The following is a 26,452-nucleotide window of genomic DNA, read 5'->3' as shown; positions in this document are numbered from 1 at the left end:
TGTGAAGGTAGAGGGAATATTTGTTTGTTCACCATATCCTCAGCAGAAGCAGTTAATTTTATTAAAGAAATATTGGAATCACTCCCAGTGTTCACATTTGTGTTAAATAATTTATATCAAGGAGGGCAGTTTTTCCTTTGGAAGCCTCTGGACTCCTTAGAAAGCCTTACCTGACTACATACGCATCTTACTTTCCGTGGGTATATAAACTATACAGAGACCGTTCCTATAGCCATTCATTGCTTATTTGCATCATTTGGGATGGAGTCTACATCCCTGTCCATCTGTCTATTGAATTAGCCCTCTAGATGTAGGCCTGTGATTGGTCTTCTCCAAAACCCCCAGTTATCTTCCCAGAGCACAGCCAACAGCGGCCGGTGGAAGGCGCCTGGCTGGCCTCCCACCCCCAGCAGGCAGTCCTCTTGGTTTCCTGCCTCCGAGTGCAGTGGGAAGATGCTGCCACTTGCACAAAAGCAGTTCCACTGCCAAGAGTGTGGGATCCATGGCGTGCTGGGGGAGACCTTGGCTGGGGCTCAGCATAGGAAACATGTCTCCATTCAGTCCCAGTAGAAAGCTGTGGCTCTCCGGCTAATGGACCCTGACAGGACATAAATTGAACTTGGACTGGAGACTAGGAAGGAGGCCATGTACATTCCCCAGTTGGCAATCCTTTCAGATGGTTTCTTCTGAAAGCTTTGCATGGAGCCTGGGTGAACCCGGCACCGTGTAGGACATCAGAGACGGGCACGTCCACCATTCTCTTTAGATGGTTAGGTTATAAGCTAGCAGGTTACAAGGAGCTGGGAAGCAAGGATGGCCTTGTTTTCTTTTACTTAGAGAATTTTTATTAAAAATGCAACTAAGAGCCCGTCCGGCATGGCTCAGTGGTTGAGCATCAAAGTGCAAGTAAGATTAATGAGTAGGAATCAAGGCTACAACTACAAGAGCATTCTGGACTTTAAAAATATATATATATTTAGCCTAAACCGGTTTGGCTCAGTGGTAGAGCATCGGTCTGCGGACTGAAAGGTCCCAGGTTCGATTCCGGTCAAGGGCATGTACCTGGGTTGCAGGGACATCCCCAGTAGGGGGTGTGCAAGAGGCAGCTGGTCAATGTTTCTCTCTCATCGATGTTTCTAGCTCTCTATCTCTCTCCCTTCCCTCTGTAAAAAATCAATAATATATATATATATATATATATATATATATATATATATATATATATATATATATTAATATTGATTTCAGAGAGGAAGGGAGAGGGGGAAAGAGAGAGAAACATCAATGATGAGAGAGAATCATTGATGAGCTGCCTCCTGCACACCCCGAAACTGGAGATGGAGCCCACAACCTGGACCTGTGCCCTAACCTGACCAGGAATTGAACCATGACCTCCTGATTTATAAGCCAACGCTCAACCACAGAACCATGCTGGCTGGGCACATTCTGGACTTCTATTGATGAGCAGCCCTAGGTCTTTCTTGATTTAGTACATCAACATCAGACTTTATAAGTGGATTCCAAGTTCTAAAGTTAGGCTATTAGGATAAAAATTGCTCATGGTCAGAATAATACTAAAAATTACTTAATTATCTAGTAAGCATACTATAAGTGATTTTAGCAATGAAAACTTAGTGTCAGAGATGTGTATGACCATGTTATATTTACAGTGAAAAATGAGAAGTATACAGACAAATGTAACTGGACAGTATGCTATTACATTATGCATAAAATAGGATTAGCATAAGTTAAATGCATCTACAGCAAGTAAATTGTATATAAGAATACTGTGACATAGTATGAAGGTGACTTAAGATTGGACTTCAAGAAAATTAGATACCTTCTAGTCTCTACATCAATAAAAGTGACCTTGAGCCAGTTGCTTTGTCATTGCTGAGACTTGAACCCTTTTCAGCAGTGTCAGTCTGAGTGCCCTCTCCCTTATGTCATGGCCAAATAGATAACAGTGCATCTCACTGGCAAGTTCTCTTCCTGTTCTGCTCATAGCACAGGCTGGAGAGCCATGGGAACAGACAACATGAGAGCAGGTAGAGTATGTAGGTTGGTCCTTGAATAACAGCCCAGATTTGATCCCCATTCTGGATGCTCAACCCTCTGATGGCTCTGGACAGCAGGGTCCTTTCTGATAGTAAAGATGTCCCAGTAAATGCAAATATTATGACATTTTCCTGATGAATAACTTTTGTATATCAAATAATCTAGTAACAGATAAAGAAGTAGTAATTTCAAGAAAAACATTCAAAAGACTGCCTGCGGTATAGTTTTACTGATTTTCATAAAATACCGACTCCACTTTTCACAGAGAACAAACCTGAAGGTCACATTAAAGTGAATATGGCATAAGGATGCCTCTGTCCATAATGAACAGCACATATGAAGGTGGTAACCCGCACGGCCCAGGTGCACAGTGGGATATCCCATCATTTGCATAAGTGTGTTCTGTGATGCTCATGCAACAACAAAACCTCTTAAGGACGCATTTTTCAGAACATGTCCTGTTGTTAAGCAGCACATGACTATACATAAATGGAATGGAATCTGTGGAAGGAGCGGATGAGTGCACACTATTTAATGTGCTTAATTTTCTTTGCTGTCATGGAGCCAACTTGCTGGTGACTTTTCTCATTTCATTAGAGAAATCAGATGAGGTAGATAAGTTAGTACTTGGAGCACAGAATTAAAATGAAAAAGAAAATAAAAGAAAACCTATGTCTAAACAAGAAGTCCATAGACATCAAATGACACCTGCTATGTTGCAGACATCTTTTCCAAGGTAAGGCAAACAGGCTGATGTTACCTTCATCATTTAAAATACTGGACAGAAAAAAAATACTTAAAAAATAAAATAAAATGCTAGACAGAGCCTGGACATAGTTCCTCAGTGGTTGAGTATTGACCTATGAACCAGGAGGTCATGGTTCAATTCCCAGACAGGACACAAGTTTGGGTTGTGAGCTCGATCCCCAATAGAGGACATGAGGGAGGCAGCCACAAGTGATTCTCTCTCACCATTGATGTTTCCATCTCTCTCTCCCTTCCTCTCTGAAATCATTTCTCAAACCTGAATTTCTCTTCGTTGTTCTGAGCACATCTCATTGTCAGATCATGTGCCCACTCTTTATTTCAGACCTCCCTCACCCTTTCCTGGCCCTCGATGGACAGCAATGTTGGGGAAGGGGGTGGGGGGCACATGGTTGGCCGTACTTACCTGTATAAGACCAAATTACATACTGTAATTTGACTCTAAGAAGAGACAGAAATGAAAACACACTTGGAGGCAATGACCTGAGATTTCTCCTCTCTCTGACTTCATTCCCTCCAAAGCATTCCCCATTCACCTGGGGAGGCTGTGCTGTGAGTCCTTGATGGAGCCACAGCTCTGCTCCGTCCAGCTGGGTGTCTGTCCCTTCTGCAGCCAAGGCCCAGGTGTCACGTGTCCCCTCGCTCCGGGGTGACTTACAGAGCTGTGAAGGTCTCCAGTCTATTTGCATTTGTTCCCTATTGTTCTGCAGAGAGCAACCAGGACATTGGGTTACCGGTGACCTGGAAAATCGGGGAATGCAGAGTCATTGCTTTTTAGCTAAATCGTCCATCCCAAGTGAGGCCAATCCTCAGCCTTTTAATGACTCCCCAGTGACAACGGGGTGCTCAGACCCCAGCATGCACCAGGCTCCCCTGTTGGGCTTGTTACAACGCAGGTCACCAGCCCCCTGACCCCTCATGGATTTCTGATTCCAAAGCTCAGGGTGGGCCCCATGTTCCTTGAGCTCCCACCACATCCCCGCCCTGACAAGCACCCCAGCTCCTCCCCCAGGTCACCCTGGGCGTTCTGCTCCACCCTGGGTCATCTCTGCTCCTCCATGCAGTGGAGGATGCTGATTGCTTTTGTTGCCCTGTCCTCGCAATGGCTGGTCTTCCTTCAGGCTCCGGTGACGTGCCCCCTTCCCGGGGGTCCCTCTGCCCCTGTTTGGGAAAGTCACCTCTCCCAGATTCCTTCCCTAATGTGCTGCACAAACCTTCAGCTCCGCAAGCGCCACGTTGTAGTTCAATCACAGAGTCACCGCAGTGCACTGCCCCCCCACTTACACACACACACACACACACACACACACACACACACACACACACACGAAGCCTCACGCAGACCAGGCCTGTTCCTGCCTGTGTGCACTGAGGGGCAGGGAAGGCTGGAGGAGATGCAAAGGCAGCCCCCACCCCGTCATCAAAGGGAAATGGGTCAGGGTGCATTGCACCTGAGTTTGGAGGGATCCAAAGGGAATTTTCAATTCATTTTGCAATGGAATCACTCAGCACGCAGGAGCCATGCGTGTTCTCGGACTGCGGAATTCTGCCGTGGAGGCTGTGTGCTCGCCCCCGCAGTGCCCTGACTGCCTGCAAATGCAGTCCCTGCAGTGGGCAGGGGAGGGGGCAGGAGCAGGGCCTGGTGCGGCTCTGAGAAGAAGCCATGCCTGGCTAATCACTCACATCCGAGCGAGGGTGCCCTGCGCATCCGCACATCCCTGCTGGCGCCAGCTCTCTTAGGACCGAGGAATCTGCCAGGGGCAGCTGCTGGCTGATTGGGATGGACGAGCAAGACACAGGTGCCACTGTTGTCATGGAGATGGGAAGAGACCTTTTCTCAGAGGAAGCGGGAGGGACGAGGAGGCTGGAGGAAGGGCACTGGGAAGGGTGAAAAAAGGCTTTAGAGAGAGAGGACAGGAAGAAAATAAAGGCCAGGCTGGGAAGGGGGCCCAGAGGGCCACCTAGGGCAGGTTGTGAGACAAAAAGAAAAGAAATTGGGATCTTTACTGGACCCAAAGGTAAATGAAAGGAAAGGAGCATTCCATAGGGAACGACGATGAATTCTTTCATGTGAACGTGGCAGTGAGTAGGCAGGGCCTGCTCTTGGCACTGCAGTCCATTCAGGAGTGCTGAGCGCGGGCAAGCACAGGGCCCTGGGTACCCTCGCGGTCTGGGAAGACCAGCAGGCTCTTTCTGGGAGGGGCTCGGACCGCTGGCTCCCAAATGCAGAGTAAATGCAGAAGGGTTTAGGTTTTTTTTTTTTTCCACTCACATACTTTCCAAAGTCCTCCTTTTAATGCGCATAAGAGGTGAGATTTGCTGTGAATCTGTAGGTCTGTCTGGAATGATCCTAATTGAAAGCATACATTACCCGCCAGCTGGCTGCACAGGTGAACAAACTCTCTGGAATCCTTGTTTTTAGAAAGAAAAATAAATGGGTGACACAGTCCAAATAAATGGGCTCAGAAGAATCTAACAGGCAAAAACAAAAAGCAAAAACCATGGCATAGCAGGATTAAGATCTAATTCTAAGAAGGACTAGCAGGGTTAAAATTTAGTTCTAAGAAGAATGTAAAACCCTAGCTGCTTTGGCTCAGTGGATAGAGCATCTGCCTGTGGACTGAAGGGTCCGGGTTTGATTCCAGTCAAGGGCACAATGCCCTGGTTTTTGGGTTGTTCCCCAGTGGGGGGCGTGCAGGAGAAACATCTCTCATCATTGATGTTTCTATCTCTCCCTCTTCCTTCCTTCCTGGAATCAATAAAAATACATTTTTTTTTTAAAAAAAAAAAAAAAAGAGGAAGAATGTAAATATTTATTTAAATGTTTTTGTTTTTATTTTTATTTTATTTCAGATAGAAAGGAAGAGAGAGAGAAATATCAATGATGAGAGAGAATCATCGATCAGCTGTCTCCTGCAGGGCCCCTACAGGGGATTGAGCCCACAACCCGGGCATGTGCCCTGACTGGGAATTCAACTGTGACCTCCTGGTTCACAGGTCAACACTCACCCACTGAGCCATGCTGGGCGAGCAAAATTTATTTATTTTTAACCAACTGTTGAAACCAGGCAGAACAAAAACACCTATGCTGTCTATTGTATTTAAGCTAGTTAGAATGGTTTGTGGGTTGTTTGTTTTTTTTGTTTTTTTTTACCCATGGGGAGGGGGGAACAGATTTCTCCACCTACTGTGCAAACAGATCACAGCTGTGATTAATGCCCCCAAACCCAAGGAGCTAAATGTCAGCAAGCAGGTCCCTCTACTTGCAGAGGGGATTGTAATCCTGGTTACTGTGTGCACACATGTTCTTGTGGGCATTTTCCCCCTTCCCCATGCTTTCTTCTTGGTCTGCCTTCATTGCCCTCATACTGGGACCCTGACATAGTGTCTGAGGGCGGCTTCAAGCCTCCCAGGGAGCCATGGCCGGTGTGGCTCAGCTGGTGGGGTGTCCTCCCTGCACCAAAGGCTTGCTGGGGTTTGATTCTGGGTCAGGGCATTTGCTCAGGTTGCAGGCTCGATCCCTAGTGCAGGAGGCAGCCAGTGGATGTTTCTCTCTCATCGATATTTTTTTCTCTCTCCCTTTCCCTTCCTCTCTTCTTTAAAAATCTTTTAAAAAAATAAAATAAAATAAAATAAAAAAAGCTTCACAAGGATTCTGTTGAAAAATTAGGATACCTAATGGGCATAAACCTAATTTTTAAAAAACATAGCCTTTATACTGGGGTCACTGTGTTTCATATTTAAAAGCTGTGTGAAATAGAAGTCTCTTTGTTTTAAATTTGACTTTTAGATTACTTTTGCAGGAAAATTAATTGTAATAATTAATTAAATGATACAAATGCAATTCAGTGATTCAGGTAAACAAATTCCAGGTAATCAGAGTCTCAAAATCTAAAACCTTCGTATGGGAATTCAAAGCAAAGTGAAAAGTCATAGTTACTCATGTGAAAACAGGACTGCACAAGCATGTCAAACTCACAGCCCGCGGGCCGCATACCTCGTTTATTCGGTCCCATGTGAGCCTTCGAGTTTGACTTGCTTGGCGAAGACATTTGCTTATAACTACAGTTAGTTCGGGTCTAATGGTGCCTACTCGACTGAAATAGCCGTGGTTCACATGATGGTCCCATGGATACCTGTTAACATCGTGTTAATGCCTGAAATCAGAGCGGTTGAGAAAAGCAGCGGGAATCCAAGAAAACCGTAAAGGAGGAAACTGACTCTAAAGAGAACTGTGACTTTACTGCTCCTGTGTCACTCAAACTCACACCTAAAGGCAGCTGGAGGCATCTGAGCCCAGGGGGAGGTGGACCTGTTAGGCAAATCCATAAATATTTGCTGAACTCATTCATGCCGCTGCTGCTCACACCTTCTTCTGCCTTCTCACTGTGGACTCCCTCGTGCACCTGTGTCTGCTGGCCAAGGACTAGCCCCCAGGCAGCTCTTCTATCTGCATGCCACTGCTGTGGTTTAGGCTCCTCCCAGGCTTTGTCCTATTTCTGCCCCCCTCTGCAGGCTCCACCCACCTCCCCTCCACTCCCCTCCCCTTCCATGCCCACCTGGGCTCTGCCTCTTCTGGCTGCTGCGACCACTCTCATCGCACCACTTCTGGAAGCCTGCTGGCCCTCACCGTCCTCTACCGCACACTTGGACACTTCAGACTTCTCCATGGCCCCTGAAGTGTTTGTTTCCTCTTGCCAGCTGGATCGCTAAGCATTTTCAGGGCAGAAAACACATTTCAGAGCCCTGAGAGATCAAAATCCATGGTTTGTACTGAAATGCATACACACACATGTGCTCACATACATACACCTACATGCACATGCACATGCACATGTATGCATGCACTCCAACACATAAGCACATGCATACATAACACGTATAAGTGTGCGTGTATATATAAAACACACACGCACACTTATATGCACATACACGTGTCTATTGACTGCCTAAAAGTCTACAAAACCTTTATTAGTTTACAGTATCATTTTGACAGTGTTCTTATAACATATTTGAGAAGAATCTGGTTTCTCTTAAAAGGCCAACATGTCAGCCAAAATTGCCCTGCCTTTGACTGAGCGGACCCTTCACCATCAGCAGAGGAAAGCTAACTCGGGCCTCGCCCGGCCCAATTTAAATCACCGTAAATGTCCCAAAATGACCCTGTGAGCAGTGGACTCCCCTTCACATCCAACTTTCAACCTGGAAATGCCTTTCCTCTGGAATTTCCATTTCGAGTGTGAGCCCCAAGAAGGAAGGAACCAACCATTTTTTAAATCAGTTCTGGCCCCGGACGCTGTGGCGGTTGGTTGAGCATCGTCCTGTACACCGAAAGGTCACTGGTTCGATTCCTGGTTGGGGCACATGTCCCCTGGTACAGCAGACAGCCTATCAATGTTTCTCTCTTACATCAGTGCTTCTCTCTGTCTCACCCTCGCCCTCTCTTTCTAAAAATCAATAAAAACATATTTTTAAAAATTCTGTCCCCCAGTGCTGGGAACTACCTGGCCGAGTGTCCAGCGCAATAGATTTTATCAGGTGACCTTGTGAGGGCTGGTGTACGCTGAGACCCCACAAACACAAGCCCTCTTCCCAAAACACTTAGAGAAGCCAGCCATGGCAGCATGAGGAGGGGTGGAGAACACAGGCCCGGTGCCAGACCCCACCCTGTCCCTCAGGCCTGTGACCTCCTGTGTCCCTGGGGCGGGTGGCGCTGGGTCATGGGGCTGCGGTCAGGGCCGCTGCTGCATCCATCCAGGGGAAGGAAGAGCCCTGGCCGAGAGCAGGCCCTCTACCTGCAGAGGCTTCTCCTGATGCGGTTCCCATGACTACACTCTGTTATTATTATTCCCATGGTTATTTGATTTCATTTTCACCTCCCTGACAAAGGGGTAGGCGCTGCTCTCCCTCCGGTGGAGTCTTCTTTAGCGTCTTCTTTCCTCTCCTGCACAGGCTCCCAAGAAACATTTGCAAAATGGCATCATCCGAGGCTACCAAATCGGCTACCGCGAGTACAGCACTGGGGGCAACTTCCAGTTCAACATCATCAGCATCGACACCACCGGGGACAGCGAGATCTACACCCTGGACAACCTCAACAAGTTCACCCAGTACGGCCTGGTGGTGCAGGCATGTAACCGGGCCGGCACGGGGCCTTCTTCTCAGGAAATCATCACCACCACCCTCGAGGATGGTAGGTCCGCTGGGCTGGGCCCAGGCTCCTGGCTTTTTTCCTCCAGGGTTTGTTCTGGTTGGGGTGCTGGATCTCCACAACCTGGCCCCTGCTGGGCTGGCTTTGCAGTGACAGAGGCAGCTGGCCTGCTGGTGGTTGGGGTCTCCATGGGGGAGCTGGCCCTTATTAACTCCAGCACTGCATGAATTGGGTCCCGCCCTTGACAAGTCTGGAGTGCAAAGCCCAAATCCATTTCCTCTCCAGCATCTTTCTCATGCACTTGCAAACAAGAATTGGGCTTTTCCCTCGTAGCACCAGGCTCTCCTGACCAGAATGCAGAAATCCTGTTTTCTAAGAATTTCTCCCAAATCAATGTTCAGGAGGGTTATTTTTTCCCTCTTTCTTTCTTTCTTTCTTTCTTTCTTTCTTCCTTCCTTCCTTCCTTCCTTCCTTCCTTCCTTCCTTTCTTTCTTTCTTTCTTTCTTTCTTTCTTTCTTTCTTTCTTTCTTTCTTTCTTTCTTTCTTTCTTTCTTTCTTTCTTTCTTTCTTTCTTTCTTTTTTTTTTTTTTCTTTTTACGATTGCTTTCTATTTTCAAGCATCTGAGATCAGGGAACACACCATGAGTGGCCTTTGGAGCAAATCTCACGGTGCTGGCGCGCCCCCTAGTGACCATAAGAATTAATTCTCGCTTTTCAGGACAGGGAAGGAAACCTGAAAGCTAGGATTAATGGTAGTGCTTGAAAAGACAGCGCCTCCTGGTGCCCAGAGGCAGGGCGGGCGTTGTGGGTGCAGAGATGAGATGGGGGTTAACTGCAGAATAAGTAGCAGATAGGAAGGCAACAAGCATGCATTGCAATAGCTCTTGTGCAGCTGCCCACGGGATCATGGGTTTGAGGCGTTTCTTTATCAATACACAATGTCCTCTTTGGGAGAAATTGATGGCATCCATTGGGAGTTTCTGACGATCTTTTAGAGAAAGACAAGTCTTAGGTAACTGGGAACTTAAAGACGGGGGCTTTCTCTCCGCCTTCACAATCTTTGCCACATATGCACTGAGCTTATGCTTTGATGCCTATTTTCCTTTGATGCTCGTGGCTCGGTCAGTATTTCGTCTCCTCTCCTACAGGCAGCATTTCAGGTTTGCCTAAGCTCCATAAGGGACAATACTTCAAATGTTTTCCTAACCTGCATCATAGTCCATGTTTTTGATAGATCCTCTGAGTCCCCATTCCATCTCCATGTCCAGCCTCACAGATTGAGAGGCATCTCAGGTTTCTTTTTCCACTGACCTGACTGACCACCTTTACTCCCCAACATACACCGCAACTTCAAAAATAGATGCAGGTCCACAAACCCCTCAAAAAGACCTCATTAACCTGACCTTTCAGGTCTTCAATAATAGAGACATGGAGACACAAATCCAACAACAAGGCGAGATCAGGCCACGGGTGACGCCCAGTAGGAGGCCTTCCAGCTCCTAGCCACTGCTTTCAAATCCCAAACAAAGTGCCAGTCCTCCCACAGTTAAGTCAGAAGCTAAGCCTTCTCCGGGCCCATGCTTCAAATGCAGCAAGGGAGGATCTAACAGTTTTAGTATTGAAAGGGGGCTGCGGGGGTAGATGGGGCAGAAAAATAAGCTATGATGACATGCCTTTTTTTTTTTTTTAATACTTCTCAGGAGCTGGACTTCCAATTTACATCCCAGATTTTACTAAAGGGAGGGGACATGTGGTACAAAGTAAATGCAACTTAAAGCCATAGCTTACAGGAGTGATGGCACTACACCAGACAAGCACTGGCCTTCACTCACACAGTAAGATCCTGAGTGTTCACAGCTCCTCAGGCCTGGGGCGGCCTCCTTAGAGTGAAGTAAGGGAAGAGAGACTGTGATAGTCTATTAGGACATATGTGTAAACACATGATATTCTACTGAGTTGCCTATAATACTTGTACAGGGGGAATAGCATTCAGTGTTCCTTAATTCTGGGAATCGAGAGCAGTTGTTTTCTTTGGCTTTCCCATTGATACATGAAACTAAGGTTGCTGATTCGGTATTGCTCTGCTAATAAAACCACCTACCATCATTACAGACTCTCATTATTTCATTCCAGTGCCCAGCTACCCCCCTGAAAACGTCCAAGCCATAGCAACATCACCGGAAAGCATATCCATTTCCTGGTCCACGCTGTCCAAGGAGGCGCTGAACGGCATCCTCCAGGGCTTCAGAGTCATCTACTGGGCCAACCTCATGGACGGAGGTGAGAGGGTGAACCGGCGGCCTTGTGTTTGCCCCAAAAGATACGCAATGGGATTTGCAGACCCGGGTCCCCATGTGGGTTCGGGTCCCCATGTGGGTTCAGGACATGGCGGGCGTTTCTTTATCATTGAACAGCTTCCTCTTTTCCCCGCCTCCTTCTGTTCCTATCTCCTATTCAGTGTGTTAATAGGTGTGTTTAGCTCTTTTTAAAAATATATATTTTATTGATTTTTTACAGAGAGGAAGGGAGAGAGAGAGTTAGAAACATAGATGAGAGAGAAACATCGATCAGCTGCCTCCTCCACACCCCCTACTGGGGATATGCCCGCAACCAAGGCACATGCCCTTGACTGAAATCAAACCTGGGACCTTTCAGTCTACAGGCTGACGCTCTATCAACTGAGCCAAACCGGTTTCAGTGTGTTCAGCTCTTTACGGCATCACGTACCCCACAAAAGTAACTGGGGGTATAGGAGGGGACGGAGCGTGGGAAATGTAGGCATAGGTGTGTTTTCCTAATTATTAGTACCTGTGTCAAACCTCTGCAGGCAGCACCAAACCTTGGTCTGTATTTAGAAAGTTCCACGTGATGTAGTTGCTAATAGGTTGGCCTCTTTCTCTCCAAAGGAACTCAGCAGGGCAACGTCCTAAGTTCCCAGGTGGCCTCCAGGGGGGTCAGAGGAATGGAGGATGCCTTGAGGGGGACGCCATTGCCCCCTGAGGAACCATCATATCCATGTTTGCATCCTCTTCTTCCTGTTTCTCATCCTCCTTCCCCTCCCCCTGCTGCTTTTTCCTCATTCTTCTTGTTTCTTTATGTTAGTTTTTCCTTTCAAATTTTAGTACAGAAAGTTTGGGGCCAGATGTTTCTTAGGTCAAATACATGTGGTGACTTTGCTTTCAGACGGTGGGTGTCCCTGGGCCAGGCTGATCCCCCTCGATGGGCATGATAGGTGTCCACCTGCATGGTGGCCTACCAAGAAGGCTCCTAGGTCTGCTCACTGAGTATGAGCCAAGATTTTGGAGACCCACACCCACATCTTCCACTGCTGCACCCCTGCCTCTGGACCTCACTTCCTCCTGCACCCCTGTCCCCGGGCCCCACCTTCTCCTGCATCCCTACCCCAAGGCCCTGCCTCCTCCTGGACTCTTACCCCAAGGCTCTGCCTCCTCCTGCACCCCTGCCCTTGGGCCCTGCCTCCTTTCTGGCCTGGGGTGTCTTTCAGTCCCTCGGAGTGGGTGTGGCCTCCTGGTGCACACTCTCCTGAGTTTGAGAAAACATCTGAGCCCCTAGATACACCCCACTCCTGCTCAGGACCCCGGGCCTGCTCTGCCAAGCAGGTAAATGGCCCCAGCAGCTCTCCTATTGATCCCAGGAGGGAAGGAGCAGAGGATGGCGATTTGCACAGTCCCTAGCAGTGTCCAACCCTCAGCTAGTTCTGTCTGTGGCCAGACTTGCTTCTCTGGCTGAGACTGAGTCTCGGTTCCTTCCATGCCCAGCATAGCCCCTGCTGAGCTCCAGGCACTGGGAGGCATTCTGTAGAGCCACCTGCTTGCCCTGCAGCAGACTGGTTCGCTGAGCATCTGCTCCGTGCTGGACGCATCTCCGCACTGAGGATGCAGCACCCACCGGGGGTGTTCCAGACAGGGGAGCGAGGGAGGATCTCCGAATGTACACCCACCAGCCCAGCAGTGCACAACCAGTCCTCGGGCAGGTTCAAGTACATGATTCTCCCACAACCTCACTCTCTCCTCCCAGACATGCTTCTACAAATCCCACAGATATAACATTAAAAACAAAAACGTGCCACAGTGTCTATGGTATTGAGGCGAAGCTGTAGGGTATCAGTGCATAGACCTGATCTGGTTCCCACTCCTCATCTTGAACAAGACAAAACTGAGCCCCTAACACTCCCCTAAAGACAGCGTGACCCTACAGTTACTCATTTTCTTCTTATTGGAAACATTTCCAGAGTCCAGTGAGGACTCTCCATTCGTACTGCCACATGTCACTCATCTTTGCCAACCCTGCCTAAGTATCTTAAGTCCCGTGATGGACGATGCGGCTTACTAGTATATGGTTCCGTCAACTTGATGCTCTTAAAAGTTTAAAAATTTGGATATTCAAACACATAATCTTAATAAATGATGCTTGGGTATGCAGAGTGTTCCAAATACTGTTAGTCACTGCATGAAGGTCAAAGTGATGTGCTTCATACCCAGTGGAGAAGCCCCACACTCACCTTTGAGAAGATGAGACAGAAACCCTCCGAACAGAAACCCACTCACCAGCCCTCACGCCTTCCCTGCCACCTACAGAAGGCGCCATCCATCAGTGAGCAGGTGCTCTCATGGAATTCCTGGGTGCTTTTGCACAAGCTCCTCAGGCTGCGGTCCTGAGTTTCCCGTGGATGAAGAACATGTAATGACTGTGTAGAGATCTATACCCACTGATTCTTGAGGACACATTGCACACACACTCACTCACACATTCACACATACACACTCACACTCACACATCTGCACACAGTTCATACACTCAGTCACACATACTCTCACTCACACTCACACTCACGCACACACTCAGACATGCCTGGAGAGGCTGAGGTGATTACCACCACTGTGATTAGCAATTGCCCCGAAGGTTTCCAAAAATCTGTGTGAGACAGCAACTTGCTATTGCTAATGTGACCAGATAAAATAAAACTGGTTCCCGTATCTTTGATAGCATAGGCTAAATCGCAGGATGCCTGTGATGTGTCTGAATATTTCATCATAATCAGAAAGCTTAGTAACGCTGAGGCCTGACAGAGCAATTCCTCTAAGACTGCCAGGAAAACTGCAGATTCTGAAGAGTCACCACTTCCATCTGAATCTGAGCTCCTTCTCATCCCCTTTGTCTTCAGGACAAAGAGGGTGGATTCTAACAGGAAGTAGCACACAGACACCATCCCCAGTACTGCTGTGGTGGGGGGCGGCTCCAGAGCAGTTACTCCCAGCCCTATTTGATTTTCTGCCTTAAAACACTTGGAGAATAAGAAAGGGTATACATCAAGACATACAAAGTTCATTTCAAAATATAACTAAAAATAGTTTTGGGTAAAAGAAGTAGTGTGCCTTCTGGATATATTTTTTATATTCCTTTCATATCATTTTACTCTGATAACGAATGGAACACTATTCTCTCCTTCTCTTATGTATGCTTTTAAATGACACTGTGGAGGCTGTGAGAGGTGGATGATAGGAATCCGTGTCTAAGCCATAAAAGAGAAGCAGAGCTTTTAGAATGGGGACTGAAGCACGCAGCCTGGCAGCTGGCTTCTTCATGACTTCCCTCCTATTGCCTCTGTATCTGCTGACTGAGGAGGGCCTGCTGCCAGGAAACACGCTCCACGAGGGAGGGAGGGGTGTGTGCACGGAGTGGGTCTGGCAGGCAGAACCACCTGCGGATGGTTTTGAACGAGGGCTTTGACTGCAGTCACATTCCTGGTTCATGATAAATGAGTTTGAAACAATACGAACCCCAATATGAATAAACATGCAAATATGAATTCTCATTAGTATAGTAATTTACGAGGAGATGTGATTCTTTGGTGTAATTGCTGCTCTTTCAAAAGACCAGGCATGCCCTAGCCAGTTTGGTTCAGTAGATAGAATGTATGTCTGTGGACCAAAGGGTCCCAGGTTTGATTCTGGTCAAGGGCACATGTCTTAGTTGCATGCTCCTCCTGACCCTTGCCCTGATTGGGATGTGTGCAGGAGGAAACCAGTCAATGTGTTTCTCTCACCTCAGTCTTTCTGTCTTTCCCTCTCTCTTGCACTCTCTCTAAAAATCAATGGAAAAACATCCTCAGGTGAGGATCTACACTAGGGGTCTTCAAACTACGGCCCGCGGGCCACATGCAGCCCCCAGGGGAGTCTGATCCTGCCCGCCAGGTTTTTTGGGCAGTGAACGCAGCCGAGGTGTTACAGTAGGAATTAGTAGTTCATATAGTCCGGCCCTCCAGCTCTCTGAGGGACCGTGATCTGGCCCCCACTTTAAAAAGTTTGAGGACCCCTGATCTACACTAAGAAACATGCAAATTTACCATCACTCCGCTATACTAAACCACACCCACCAGCCAATCAGGAGCAAGTATGCAAATTAACCCAACCAAGATGGCAGCTGGCCATGGAGTTGGAAGAAGCAGGAGGCTTGGGTTGCCCTGGAAATGAAGGAAGCCAAGCTTCCGGCCCCTCCTGGCTGGCCCTGGACTCCGCTCAAGGCTACAAAGTTTCAATTATAGAAGATAAATAAATCTCAGATACCTGTTTCCATCCTCTCAGGATGTCTGACTGCTGATTATAGGGCCTAAACCAGAAGTCGGACACCCCTCTTACAATCTGGGACTGCTGGCTCCTAACTGCTCACCTGCCTGACTGCCTGATCACCCCTAACTGCCCTCCCCTGCTGGTCTGATTCCCTTTAACTGCTCTCCCCTGCCAGCCTGATTGCTCCTAACCACCTCTGCCTCGGCCCCACCACATGGCTTTGTCCGGAAGGATGACTGGAAGGTCTCATGGTCTAATTAACATATTACTATTTTATTAGTATAGATAATATGATAGGAACAGACCTGTGTTCCCCCAGAATGGACCTGACCTTCAGAGGGGAGCATCTTTCACCCTTGTGGGTCGAACAGTTGTTGGCTATTTGCATGCAGAATGCTACTCCCATGAGCAAACAGTTTTCTCCTTTCCACAAGCATCTGTTGAGGTTTCCAAACTGTGGCCTCCCAAATCTGCATCCCTTTGGCCTCCCCAGAAGACACTGGGGTAAATGTGTCTTGAGGGGACTGCCTTTCTTGCCCTGCTTCTTCCCCTCCCCTCTCACCCCCGCCCCCCCCAGCAAAGCATACTGCCCCCAGAACTCATCCACAATCTGTTCAAGATGCCGGCAGGCCTTTAGCTCATGTTTGGGTCCAAGGCTGTGTCTATGCCCCAACACCCCTCAGGTGCCCATTTCTGCACTTCCCTTCCCTCCCTCACCACACACAGGGCTCCCGGCATGTGTGTAACAAGCCTCAGTTTCCCCCCCACCCACACACACACACACACACACACACATTATTTTACATTCAGCATTTCTCCACATCAACTCTGCCTTGTGGTGACCACCAAAAGCACATTGCACAGTCATCATAACCACCAATAGGTGGTCTTAACCTCTGAACTACTGTGCACTATTCTAGAAGGATGGAGGGAAGAAAGACAAGGATCAGGAAGAGGAAACCAGGCCGAAAGCCCATGTAATCCGGCCGATGTGACAGTTCCACAGAGTGCTCGTGGCCACGTGGCTGGGATCGTGGACTGTGGCATTAGGCCAGGCACTGTGGTTCCGCAGCCCATACTCCCAGCAGCTGTGCCAGGCTCCGTGACCTTAGGCAAGGTTTTGGTCCTCTCTCTGCCTCAGTTTTTCTCCCACAAAATGTAGCAATAATAGAGTTCGTGTAATGGGTGGGTTAGCATGTGTACCTAGAAGAGAGCTGGCTCCTAGGGAGCGTGTGGCACGTCAGTTATCTGCACTGAGGCGAGAAAGAGCAGGAGGAACAGATGGCAGTCTATCGCTTTCTAAATGGATGTAAAATTGGCCTTTGTTCTGCCAGCCACCTGTGGGAATCCCTTTCACATCCCACATGGTTCAGAGTTCCGGTTCAGGGTTCGGGTTCTGCAGAAAGGTGCACACCAATGAAAAGAGACTAGAAAAGTATTAATTTGGGAAAAATGGGTGCCAGGTGGGAGCCCACCACTAGTGGGAGGACTACACACTGCTCTGGCCTTGCCATCCCTTTTATTGAGACTTTGGGAGACACCCACAGCCCTTGGGCAGGGAACTCCAGTAACAGAAATACATAAGACAACAGAGGTGGAGGCTGCTTCAGCTAACAATGTTTCAACTAGACAGTGACGAACTACCTCTGACCTTTCAGAGCAATGAAGGTTGTTGACAATGATCAGTTTCCAGCACCACCCAAGAAAGAACCCCTAGATCTCCACTCTCACCATTCTCACGGGCACACAGGGTTGCAGATGGTCCCAGAGGGTCCACAGGTGGCCACTTTCCCAGGGGCGAGCCAGGCCTCGTGCCCCTCTCTCCTGCACTGGCCCCTCCGTAGGTGGCTCATTTCAAAACCTGAACACCCTGGAGGCATTCACACATCACTGAAAGTTTTCTCAAATTGCCACGTATCATATGCCTGAGAGCAGAGAGCAGAGCGTCCCACCTCTGAATATTATTAGCTGATGCCACTCCAGAAAAAGAAGCGTTTTGAGCTTAGACCTACCTTCTGATATCTCAGCGTGTCACTTCTGCAGGCATGCTGGGAGGGTTCGCTCCAGGTGACAGGAGTTGGCTGGGCCACCTCCTCTCAGCTCAGAGATAGGGAAGAACTTAGGTGCTTCAAGACACGTGTCTTTGGCCTTAGCCGGTTTGGCTTAGTGGATAGAGCATCAGCCTGCGGACTGGAGGGTCCAGGGTTCAATCCCAATCAAGGCCACGTACCTCAATTGCAGGTCCTGCCCCAGGAGGGGCACATGTGGGAGGTAACCAGTCAATGTGGATGTTTCTCTCTGCCTCTTCCCCTCCCCTTCCATTCTCTCTATAAATCAATGGGAACATATCCTCGGTTGAAGACTAACAAGACAACAACAAAAGGTACATGTGTTTTTGTCTCAGAGTAGGTTTAAAAACAAAAACAAAACAACTTGCAGAGATTTGTATTTTGAAATGATGCTTTGTTTACCAGCACAATGGTATGACTGCGGACACGTGTGTCCAAACTCACTGAAATGTACACATTAAATATGTGCATTTTTTAAAAAAATCAATTACAGTTGCCATACAGTATTATCTGAGTCTCAGGTACACAGCTTCGTGGTTAGACATTCATACACCTTTTGAGGTGAGGAGCATGACAAGCCCAGTGGCCATCTATCACATGCATGGTCATTGCCCAGAAGCTTCTATGAACAGTGGGAAATGTATCCACAGATGGGCGATGTGGCCCTCGGCTTTCTGGGTCGGTGTGGGGGCCATGCGTGAGAGCCACTGCCCAAGGACTTTGTGAGAGAGGCCACGTGGGGCTGGCCTAGGTCTTAACACTTAAGCTGGGGTGAATTGCTGTTTTTCAGACCCAGGTCCCTGGCAGAGTGAGCTTTTCCACATGGAGAGGCTGTCCCTTTGGATGATGTTGGGGTGTGACACACGGAGGCGCATGGCTGGCACTGGGCATCACGCACCGCGCCGGGAAGGCACATGCCCACACCATGGTAACAGATCGTGTCTTCTTGTCCTCCAGAGCTGGGCGAGATCAAGAACGTCACCACCACGCAGCCTGCGCTGGAGCTGGACGGGCTGGAAAAATACACCAACTACAGCATCCAGGTGCTGGCCTTCACCCGCGCCGGCGATGGCGTCCGCAGCGAGCAGATCTTCACCCGCACCAAAGAGGATGGTGAGACATGGGCGGTGTGGGTGGGCCACTCAGTTTTGGGTGTATATTTTAAATATATTTTTTTATTGATTTCAGAAAGGGAGAGAAACAATCATTGACCGGCTGCCTCCTGCACGCCCCACACTGGGGATCGAGCCCACAACCGAGCATGTGCCCCACCTGGGAATCGAACCCTGACCTCCTGGTTCATAGGTTGACACTCAACCACTGAGCCACACCAGCCAGGAAGCTGAGTTCTGTCTGAAAGGCCAGGAGACAGCAGGATCCTGCCAAGTGGCAGCGTTCCCGGCCTGAGCTATTATTGGGAAAGCAGGGCCACAGGGCTCACCTTAACTCCCAGCCCAGCCTTTGGCTGCCCTCCCCAAACCTGCCATCAGGATTCAGACCATCTGCTTCCGATTGTCCTTATTGATTTACCCATTGTCTCTCTCTTCCCCTATAATTTCTTGTTGGCCACGTATTATTTTAAGCAAAAACGCCTTTTATTCCTAGAGCCGTAAGGCTTGCTGTACCTGTTTTGTGTGCCATTAGGATAATTTTAGGGTCTCTTCAGCCATTAAGTGTAAGCTCCGATCATTGCCATCCTTCCACTTGAAAGTTACGTCATGATCTAAGACCTATTATTCTGTGCCAGCTTCAGAATCGCTTTAGAATAAGCCCTTAATTTGAGAGCTTCATGCTATTTTTTTTTAATTTCTTGCAAGAATTCATGATGGGTTAGTAAAACTAAATCACAGTGCATTTCATTTCAGACCATTAATTCTTGCCAGTTCTCCACATTTGGACTTGGTTATGTGACGATTTTCCAAAGCTACAAACATTACATGACAAACAGTTCTTTGTATTATCCTAAGGGAAACTCTGAGGGGCCTAATTCAAGCCAATTTGAAGAAGGTTCAAGTTCTAATAATCTAGGAATCACAAGAAGAATAGTCTCCACCTTCACAAAGGAAGGAGCAAATGATGTCAAATTGATTCCCATTTGGAATCAACCAAATCAAATCCCAGAGTTGTACCAGAGAAAGGGTTGAGATGAGCTCAGGGTGCCTGAGTTCAGTGCTAGTTTGGCTCTGTGACTTGTTTGTCTTCTCTCCAGGGCTCTGTGCCCCAGGCTGGGTGGGGTGGGGTGGGGTGGGAGCATCATCACCCATCGTCTAGGACCTGTCATGTGCTGGCAGGTGTGATGTCTGTACAACCTGTTCACCACATAAAACATCTAACATGCCCTTGCTTTAGCCCATATCCATCCTGTGGCATCAAAGCCAGGGACTCATGAGCTGAGACCTGGGCAGACTCTTCTCTTCAGCATTTCTGTCTCCTCACAACATGTCCCTGACATCCACAACCTGCTGTCTTCCACCTCACTTTGCTCTGAACTTAGCAAATCTGGCCCTGCTCCGCCAAGCAGTCCCATCCCTCCACCTCACGCATTATTCTTACTGTCTCTCTAGCCTTCCTGTACCACAGGACCCGCAGACAAGTTAAGCCTTAGTAGCTTTTACTTTTCTAGAAGTCATGAATATTCCTTCCCAGGAATGTGCAGGTGTCAGCCAGTTCTGCTCAAAGGAATCAGATTATTTAGAGAAATCTCAGGTCAAAATGCACTGCCATGAGGAAATCTCGCATTAATAGAGAGATCTACAAAGAGTGAAGACAGCTCTTGTTTAATTTTTAATAAAAGGTAACAGATGGAGAGCCATGTCTAGATGCTGCCTGTGGGACTCTGGACACCTTATCTAACCTTCTCCGACTGTCTTCATGTACAAAATTTCCATAACGATCAGACAGAATTAAACATAAAAAGTGAAGTGATGTGTGCAAACACCTAGTTTGACACATGGTGGGATGGTCCTTGACACGAGATAGTTGATTATTTGATCTCAGCTCCTTCGGAGCAGGGGCGGAGCACTCTTTTGCATTGCTAAGCAATAACATGAATGTCACTGGAATTATTATTTCAAGAGCAAGTGGATCAGCAACAGGAGTCTTGACACCTGCAATTTTCAGGAGAATGAACAAACATCGACTAAGAAGGGGAGGCTCTCCAAACTCCTCAGTGACTGGTGGTCATTTCGGATCAATTTTTAATGAATCCTCCAGTTTTATAAATCATGGCGCTCTGTCTCAAAACTTGACCCTGAGACCCAAAGTCTAGTTTGCCAATCAGGAATTGTCTGCTTTGGCATCCAGGGCTGACAGTGTGTGGAGATGTGATTGATTGTGGAGGGCCCTGCCTCTAGTACACCAGTTTCCCCAGGGACGGGGGCCATGTATGCTGGTGCGTGGGACAAGCAGTGATGCAGAACTGAGTGTCAGTGTTTACTCGGGATAAACCATCAGCTGCTTTTAAAGAGGAAGCAGAGCAGAGACTAGGCGGAGAAGAGAAAAACTAGTATAATAACGAAATGATCTCCCAGGCGCACCTGGAAAGCTCACTGGCTCAGAAACAGTAAAGAACTGTTCCAGGCGCCCTTATAGCCTCCGTATCTAATGTAAATAGACATATGGGCAGTTTCTAGAACTGAATTCAATGTTGAGTCTGATTGAAAGAAGAAATAAGAGTGAATTATGCTTCAGAAAATTAAGAATATGGATCCTGTGTATTACTCTACTATGGGGTCTTATAGTTTTGAAGTTTGGAATGCATTGTTGGCTTCAATTAAATTATGAAAAGATGTAGATAAAATTCCAGTAAAATAGTAATCACCAATATTAATGAAGCGTTCCTCAGTAAAGCACGTGCCCCTGCCTGGGCCTGATCACCAAGACCAGAACAGTGATCATGGCAAACACAAGGCTGAAGGAAGTGTCTGTACGGCACTCACTCAGACTCCTGTCAGACTTTAGACCAAGGCGATAGTTTTTCAGAACCACAACTTTGATGGCTGACGTGACGACACATTAGTAGAGGCCTTAACTGTCTAGATGCGTGTTCTATGTTCTAGAACAGCTTACCACAAACTTGGCTCCTGAAAACACACACCACCCATTTCCATGGGTCAGGGTGTGGCTCTGGGCTAGCCAGGTCCTCTGCCCAGAGACTGTGTTCTCACCTGAGACAGCCCCCTCACACACCCCGCCCTTGCCCCAAAGCTCACCAGTTGTCGGCAGGATCGGCTTTATGGTTTTAGGGCTGTGATCATCTGAGCTCCCAGAGGCCTCCTGCCATTGCCTATTCCATGGCCCCTCCATGGCAGGGGACCTTATAGGCCCTGAGACCCGACAGAAAGAACGCCAAACCCTAGATGATCGTGTGACAAGGTTCTGGGCTGGGAGGAGAGGCCACTTCCAGGGACTAAAATGACACCCGAGCCAGGAGGAGCCCGCCCAGCGACCAGGCATGTCCAGAGGAGGTCTGAAGGACCTCCACCCTGCACCTCGCCAAGTGGACAGGGGGCAGCAGGAAGGGAATTTAGATGCTGGCTTTTGCAGACAGGAGGTACCTGTGTCATCCCCTGAGGGGGGCCAGGAGGAAGTCAGGCTCCGGAGAGGAGGCGGGGAGCCTCGGGGGACCTGGCAGGTCTGAGGTGCCTGTGATGAGAGCGGAGGTGTCGTGTCAATGGGTTTGGGAGCGACATCAGCAGCGCAGGAGGGAGGGCCCGGCGACTGGGAAGACAAGGAAGAATGGTTTCCCGCAGCTGCCTCTTCCCTTCTGCCCGTCAGGTCCCAGTCAGACATTCACTCAACAACGGGCACCAACTCACCAAAAATGCCAATGCCTGCCTATGCCTTTGTAAGAAAAAGCACTTTTCCAAACTGTCATCTGACAATAAGGAATGTCTTAAGAAAATATGTCCTGGACAGACTGCCGCCCACCGTCTGACTTAGCAGCATTCTTGCTAAAGCAGAGCTCTTAGAGGTCATGTCCAAGGTCAGGGCTTAGAGGGCCTCAGGGAGAGAACCTTTGTCAGCTCCATGGCTGCTGTAACCAACTGACAGATGTACTGTCTCCTTGTTCTGGTGGCCAGAAGTTCAAAGTCAAGGCGAGGGCAGGGCTCCAGGCCTGTCTCTCGCCACCTTCTCCCTGTGTCTTCACATCGTCCCTCTGCTCCCGTCTGTGTCCACATTTGCCTTTTTCTAATAAAGACACCGGCCACATTGCATCAGGGTCGCCCTAGCAACTGCATTTTAACTCGATCGCCCCTCTGATGACCCCATCTCCCAATGAGGTCCCCTCTGACGTCCCGGGGCCAGAGCCGTACCCCTTGGATTTTGAGGGGACACAGTCCAGCTCCTTGGAAAGCTGAGCGGGGAGAGTGGGTCCTGGCAGGCAGGGGGGCCTGGGCACAGGTGGGGGCCCCATTTCCGTGGCTGAACGCACGCTCTTGTGTCCAGTTCCAGGTCCTCCGGCGGGCGTCAAGGCGGCGGCGGCCTCCGCCTCCATGGTCTTTGTGTCCTGGCTGCCCCCACTCAAGCTGAACGGCATCATCCGGAAGTACACCGTGTTCTGTTCGCACCCCTACCCCACAGTAAGTTGGTAAATAGCCAGGTGCCTAAGCGTCTCCGCCACAGCTGCCAGGGCTCCTCGGGGACAGGTCCGTCCCTTTGTCCCCTGCCTACTTGGTTCTTCCCCGGTGGTTTGCTCTTTCCTGTTATCTCCACACACAAAGCAACATCCTGCCTTACGCCTCGTTTGGCAATACACATCTAAGTCATTTTAAGGGGCACAATTGTCTGGAATTATTGTTTATTTGGTGACTTCCCCCAGAACTGCCAGCTGGCTTATCAAAATCAAAACCCAGAGGCCTTAATTGTGCCTTCATTGAGAGTCAGTGGACACCACCTATTGATTTTGCTGTTGGATTCGTTGTTAAACGTACTTCCCGCATTTTCTCCTTTCCCTACCCTCCCTCCCTCCTGTGCCCCACCTCCTTCCCTCACTTCCTCCCCTCTCCATTCCTCCCCCACGAAGAAGCCAGCAGGCACATAATGTTGGCCTAGAGAGGGACTGCAATGAGGCTCTGGGACCCTCCCAGTTATAATAGTCAGCTTTGCTCATTGCAAATGAATGAAAACTTAAGAGTACAAAATAGTTCCAAAGTATGGGATTTATTATTGCTAATATTACTACCATTGAAGAAACCCTATAAAGTTCAGGTGTTTCTTAAACCAGATATAAAAGAAAAATTTTAGAGAAAAGAAAAGGAAAAATGGTTCATCAATATTTATGATGTTTTCATGCAAGTTTTTATGACATTTTTTTTAGGTAGGTAACCATTTCTTATCCTTTTTTCTACCTCCTTGCGGGGAAGAAGCTAGCAGGGCCCAGAGAACACCAGCATCTACCTCCCTCTGACTCTGTCATCCCACTCTGGTCTTCATCTCTAACCTAGAAGCCTCCACATGACTTATTTGAAATTAGTCCTGAGAGACTGAGGCTTAGATGAGCGAGAGGACCAAGCCCCCACAAATGCCAATCACTAAAACAGGAAGAGTTGCCCTAGTGCAGTGGTCAGCAAACTCATTAGTCCACAGAGCCAAATATCAACAGGACAGCGATTGAAATTTCTTTTGAGAGCCAAAATTTTTAAATTTAAACTTCTTCTAATGCCATTTCTTCCAAATAGACTTGCCCAGGTCATAGTATTTTGTGGAAGAGCCACACTCAAGGGGCCAAAGAGCTGCATGTGGCTCACGAGTCGCAGTTTGCCAACCACAGCCCTAGCCTGTTTGGCTCAGTGGATAGAACGTCGGTCCACAGACTGAAGAGTCCTGGCTTCAATTCTGGTCAAGGGCACGTACTTCAGTTGCAGGCTCCATCCTGGCCCTGGTCCCGGTCATGCCAGAGGCAACCCATCAATGTGGCTCTCTCACATTGATGTTTCTTTCTGTGTGTCTCTTCCCCTCCCTTCCACTCTCTCTAAATAAAAAAATAAAATAAAATAAAGGAAAAATGTCCTCAGGAGAGGATTAACAAAAAACATTTAAAAAAAATTTTTTTAAAAAGTAAGAGGTACTAGTATTTTGAAATCATGATCAAACAGTATGTAAAATGGAATAGAAATTATTTGCCTGGGGATTTCCAGTTCTTTCTAAGCCTGAGATTTGACCCCGCCCCCCAGTCCCTCCTGACAAGACCCTTTCAAAGTGTGACAGTCATGAGGTCAAGCCCACCAGACAGGTGGGCAATGAAACTGAACGTCTCACCTCCCTGACCTCTCACCACCGCCAGCAGCGGCCTCTGTGCCGCCTTTTGGCCACATGAAAACCCCTGCAGCTCGCAGCTCGAGGGATGTGATTGCCAAGTGCCCGTGGTCTCTGGGCAGCCTCCGTGGGGTGACGTAATCCCAGGCCGGTTTCACTCCCTCAGGAGGCTCCTTGCTGTTCACCTACTTCCAACATCGCTTAAGAGCACGGAGCCTATCCTCCTGATAGACTTTATTTTTAGAGCAATTTCAGTTGACAGCAAAATTGAGTGGGAGGTGCAGAGTTCCCATACAAGGCCTACTTTTAGATTAAAAATACCATTATAAGTAAAGATCAGGGAGAACTAAGGCACTTCCCTTCAGTGGTGAACATGTGAAAATACCATCTGTTATTCTAGGGAGAGGTTAATGGAATAAACAAGAAATTTTAAATTCCTAGAAATGATCACCTCTCCCCAGTCTTTGGTTTCTATACATTAATGATAAGTCAGAAAACCGGATCTATCAGATTTCTGGAGGTTTTTCCGCATCTGCCTATGTGTCAGGATGACCACCAGAGGGCAGTCCTCACTAGCGCTGTGTATTTTCCCTGCTCCTCCATCGGAGATGTTTTCTCTCTCAGATGATGTGCTGGTTGAATGTAGCACATGGGAGGGTAACTGGGGACACAGCATGCCCTGTCAGCTCATATTCTTTATAAGCATCCCGCAGCCGACCTCCTTGTGGGTGCGAATTCTTTCTCGAGGTCCCCAATTCACCTCCCCTCCTTGTAAAAGGATGTTGCTACAAGACACAGGCTGTTTTCTCTCACTTGAAAAAGACATTTTATAATCATGCATCTGTTCTGTGGTGTCATCTCAGTTGAACTTAGTAAAAGATATTAGAATTTGAACCTTTGTGTGTGGCCAGACAAGAGCTTGTGCATTCTTGCAGAGACTGGTTGTCTGGCAGTAGAACCAGGTACACATGGATCTCACCGTGACGGGGGGGAAAATGCAATGAGACATCCGACTCCCCGGTCAGAGATTTGAACAGAAAACCAGGGACTCCTCCACACAGGTTTTGGACCATGGCTATTAATTTGAACATGTAACAGTCTGAATTGTTCACACACTATGATGGTAATAGACATCCGAAGAAGTGAGCTGACCTTATTGGCTAACTTAGTACTGAGTGAACACAGTAGCTAAGTTGATTTTCTCTCCAACACTCTCCCTACATAAAAACAGTCTGTGAAAAAAAATTTCCTGTGCACCGAAAGGTTGCTGGTTTGAGTCCTGGTCAGGGCACATGCCCAGGTTTCAGGCTCTGTCCCTGGTAGGGAGCATGCAGGAGGCAGCTGATCCATGTTCCACTCTTAATAGATGTTTCTCTCTCTCTCCCTCTCTGTTACTCTCTCTCTTTTTAAAAATCAAATTTTAAACGGTTTTTTAAAAATCACTGGCTAGAATTCATCACAGGACCTCACCAACCCCATGGAAACCAGGAAATTCAACCCTGATATGTCCCCAGAAGACAAGAAAACCAGAATGCTTGGAGACTGCTCTAATCACAACCATG

The 26,452-nt window shown here is 48.1% G+C and overlaps 1 protein-coding gene across 1 annotated transcript in view; it reads left to right on the top strand.

Moving 5' to 3' along the window:
• The window catches only part of DSCAM (DS cell adhesion molecule), a 392,588-nt gene that overhangs the window by 304,938 nt on the left and 61,198 nt on the right, over positions 1 to 26,452 (top strand). Inside the window, exons 17-20 of the mRNA XM_084873582.1 lie at positions 8,776 to 9,016; positions 11,108 to 11,254; positions 18,591 to 18,746; positions 23,082 to 23,215. Coding sequence (XP_084729708.1) covers positions 8,776 to 9,016; positions 11,108 to 11,254; positions 18,591 to 18,746; positions 23,082 to 23,215 — 678 coding nt within the window. The remainder of the gene's footprint in view (positions 1 to 8,775; positions 9,017 to 11,107; positions 11,255 to 18,590; positions 18,747 to 23,081; positions 23,216 to 26,452) is intronic.

This window comes from Pipistrellus hanaki (assembly GCF_964339955.1).
Source record: "Pipistrellus hanaki genome assembly, chromosome: 2".
Taxonomy (NCBI): domain Eukaryota; kingdom Metazoa; phylum Chordata; class Mammalia; order Chiroptera; family Vespertilionidae; genus Pipistrellus; species Pipistrellus hanaki.
The sequence above is the reverse complement of the archived record's forward strand: the minus strand, read 5'-3'. Positions and strand labels throughout refer to the sequence as shown.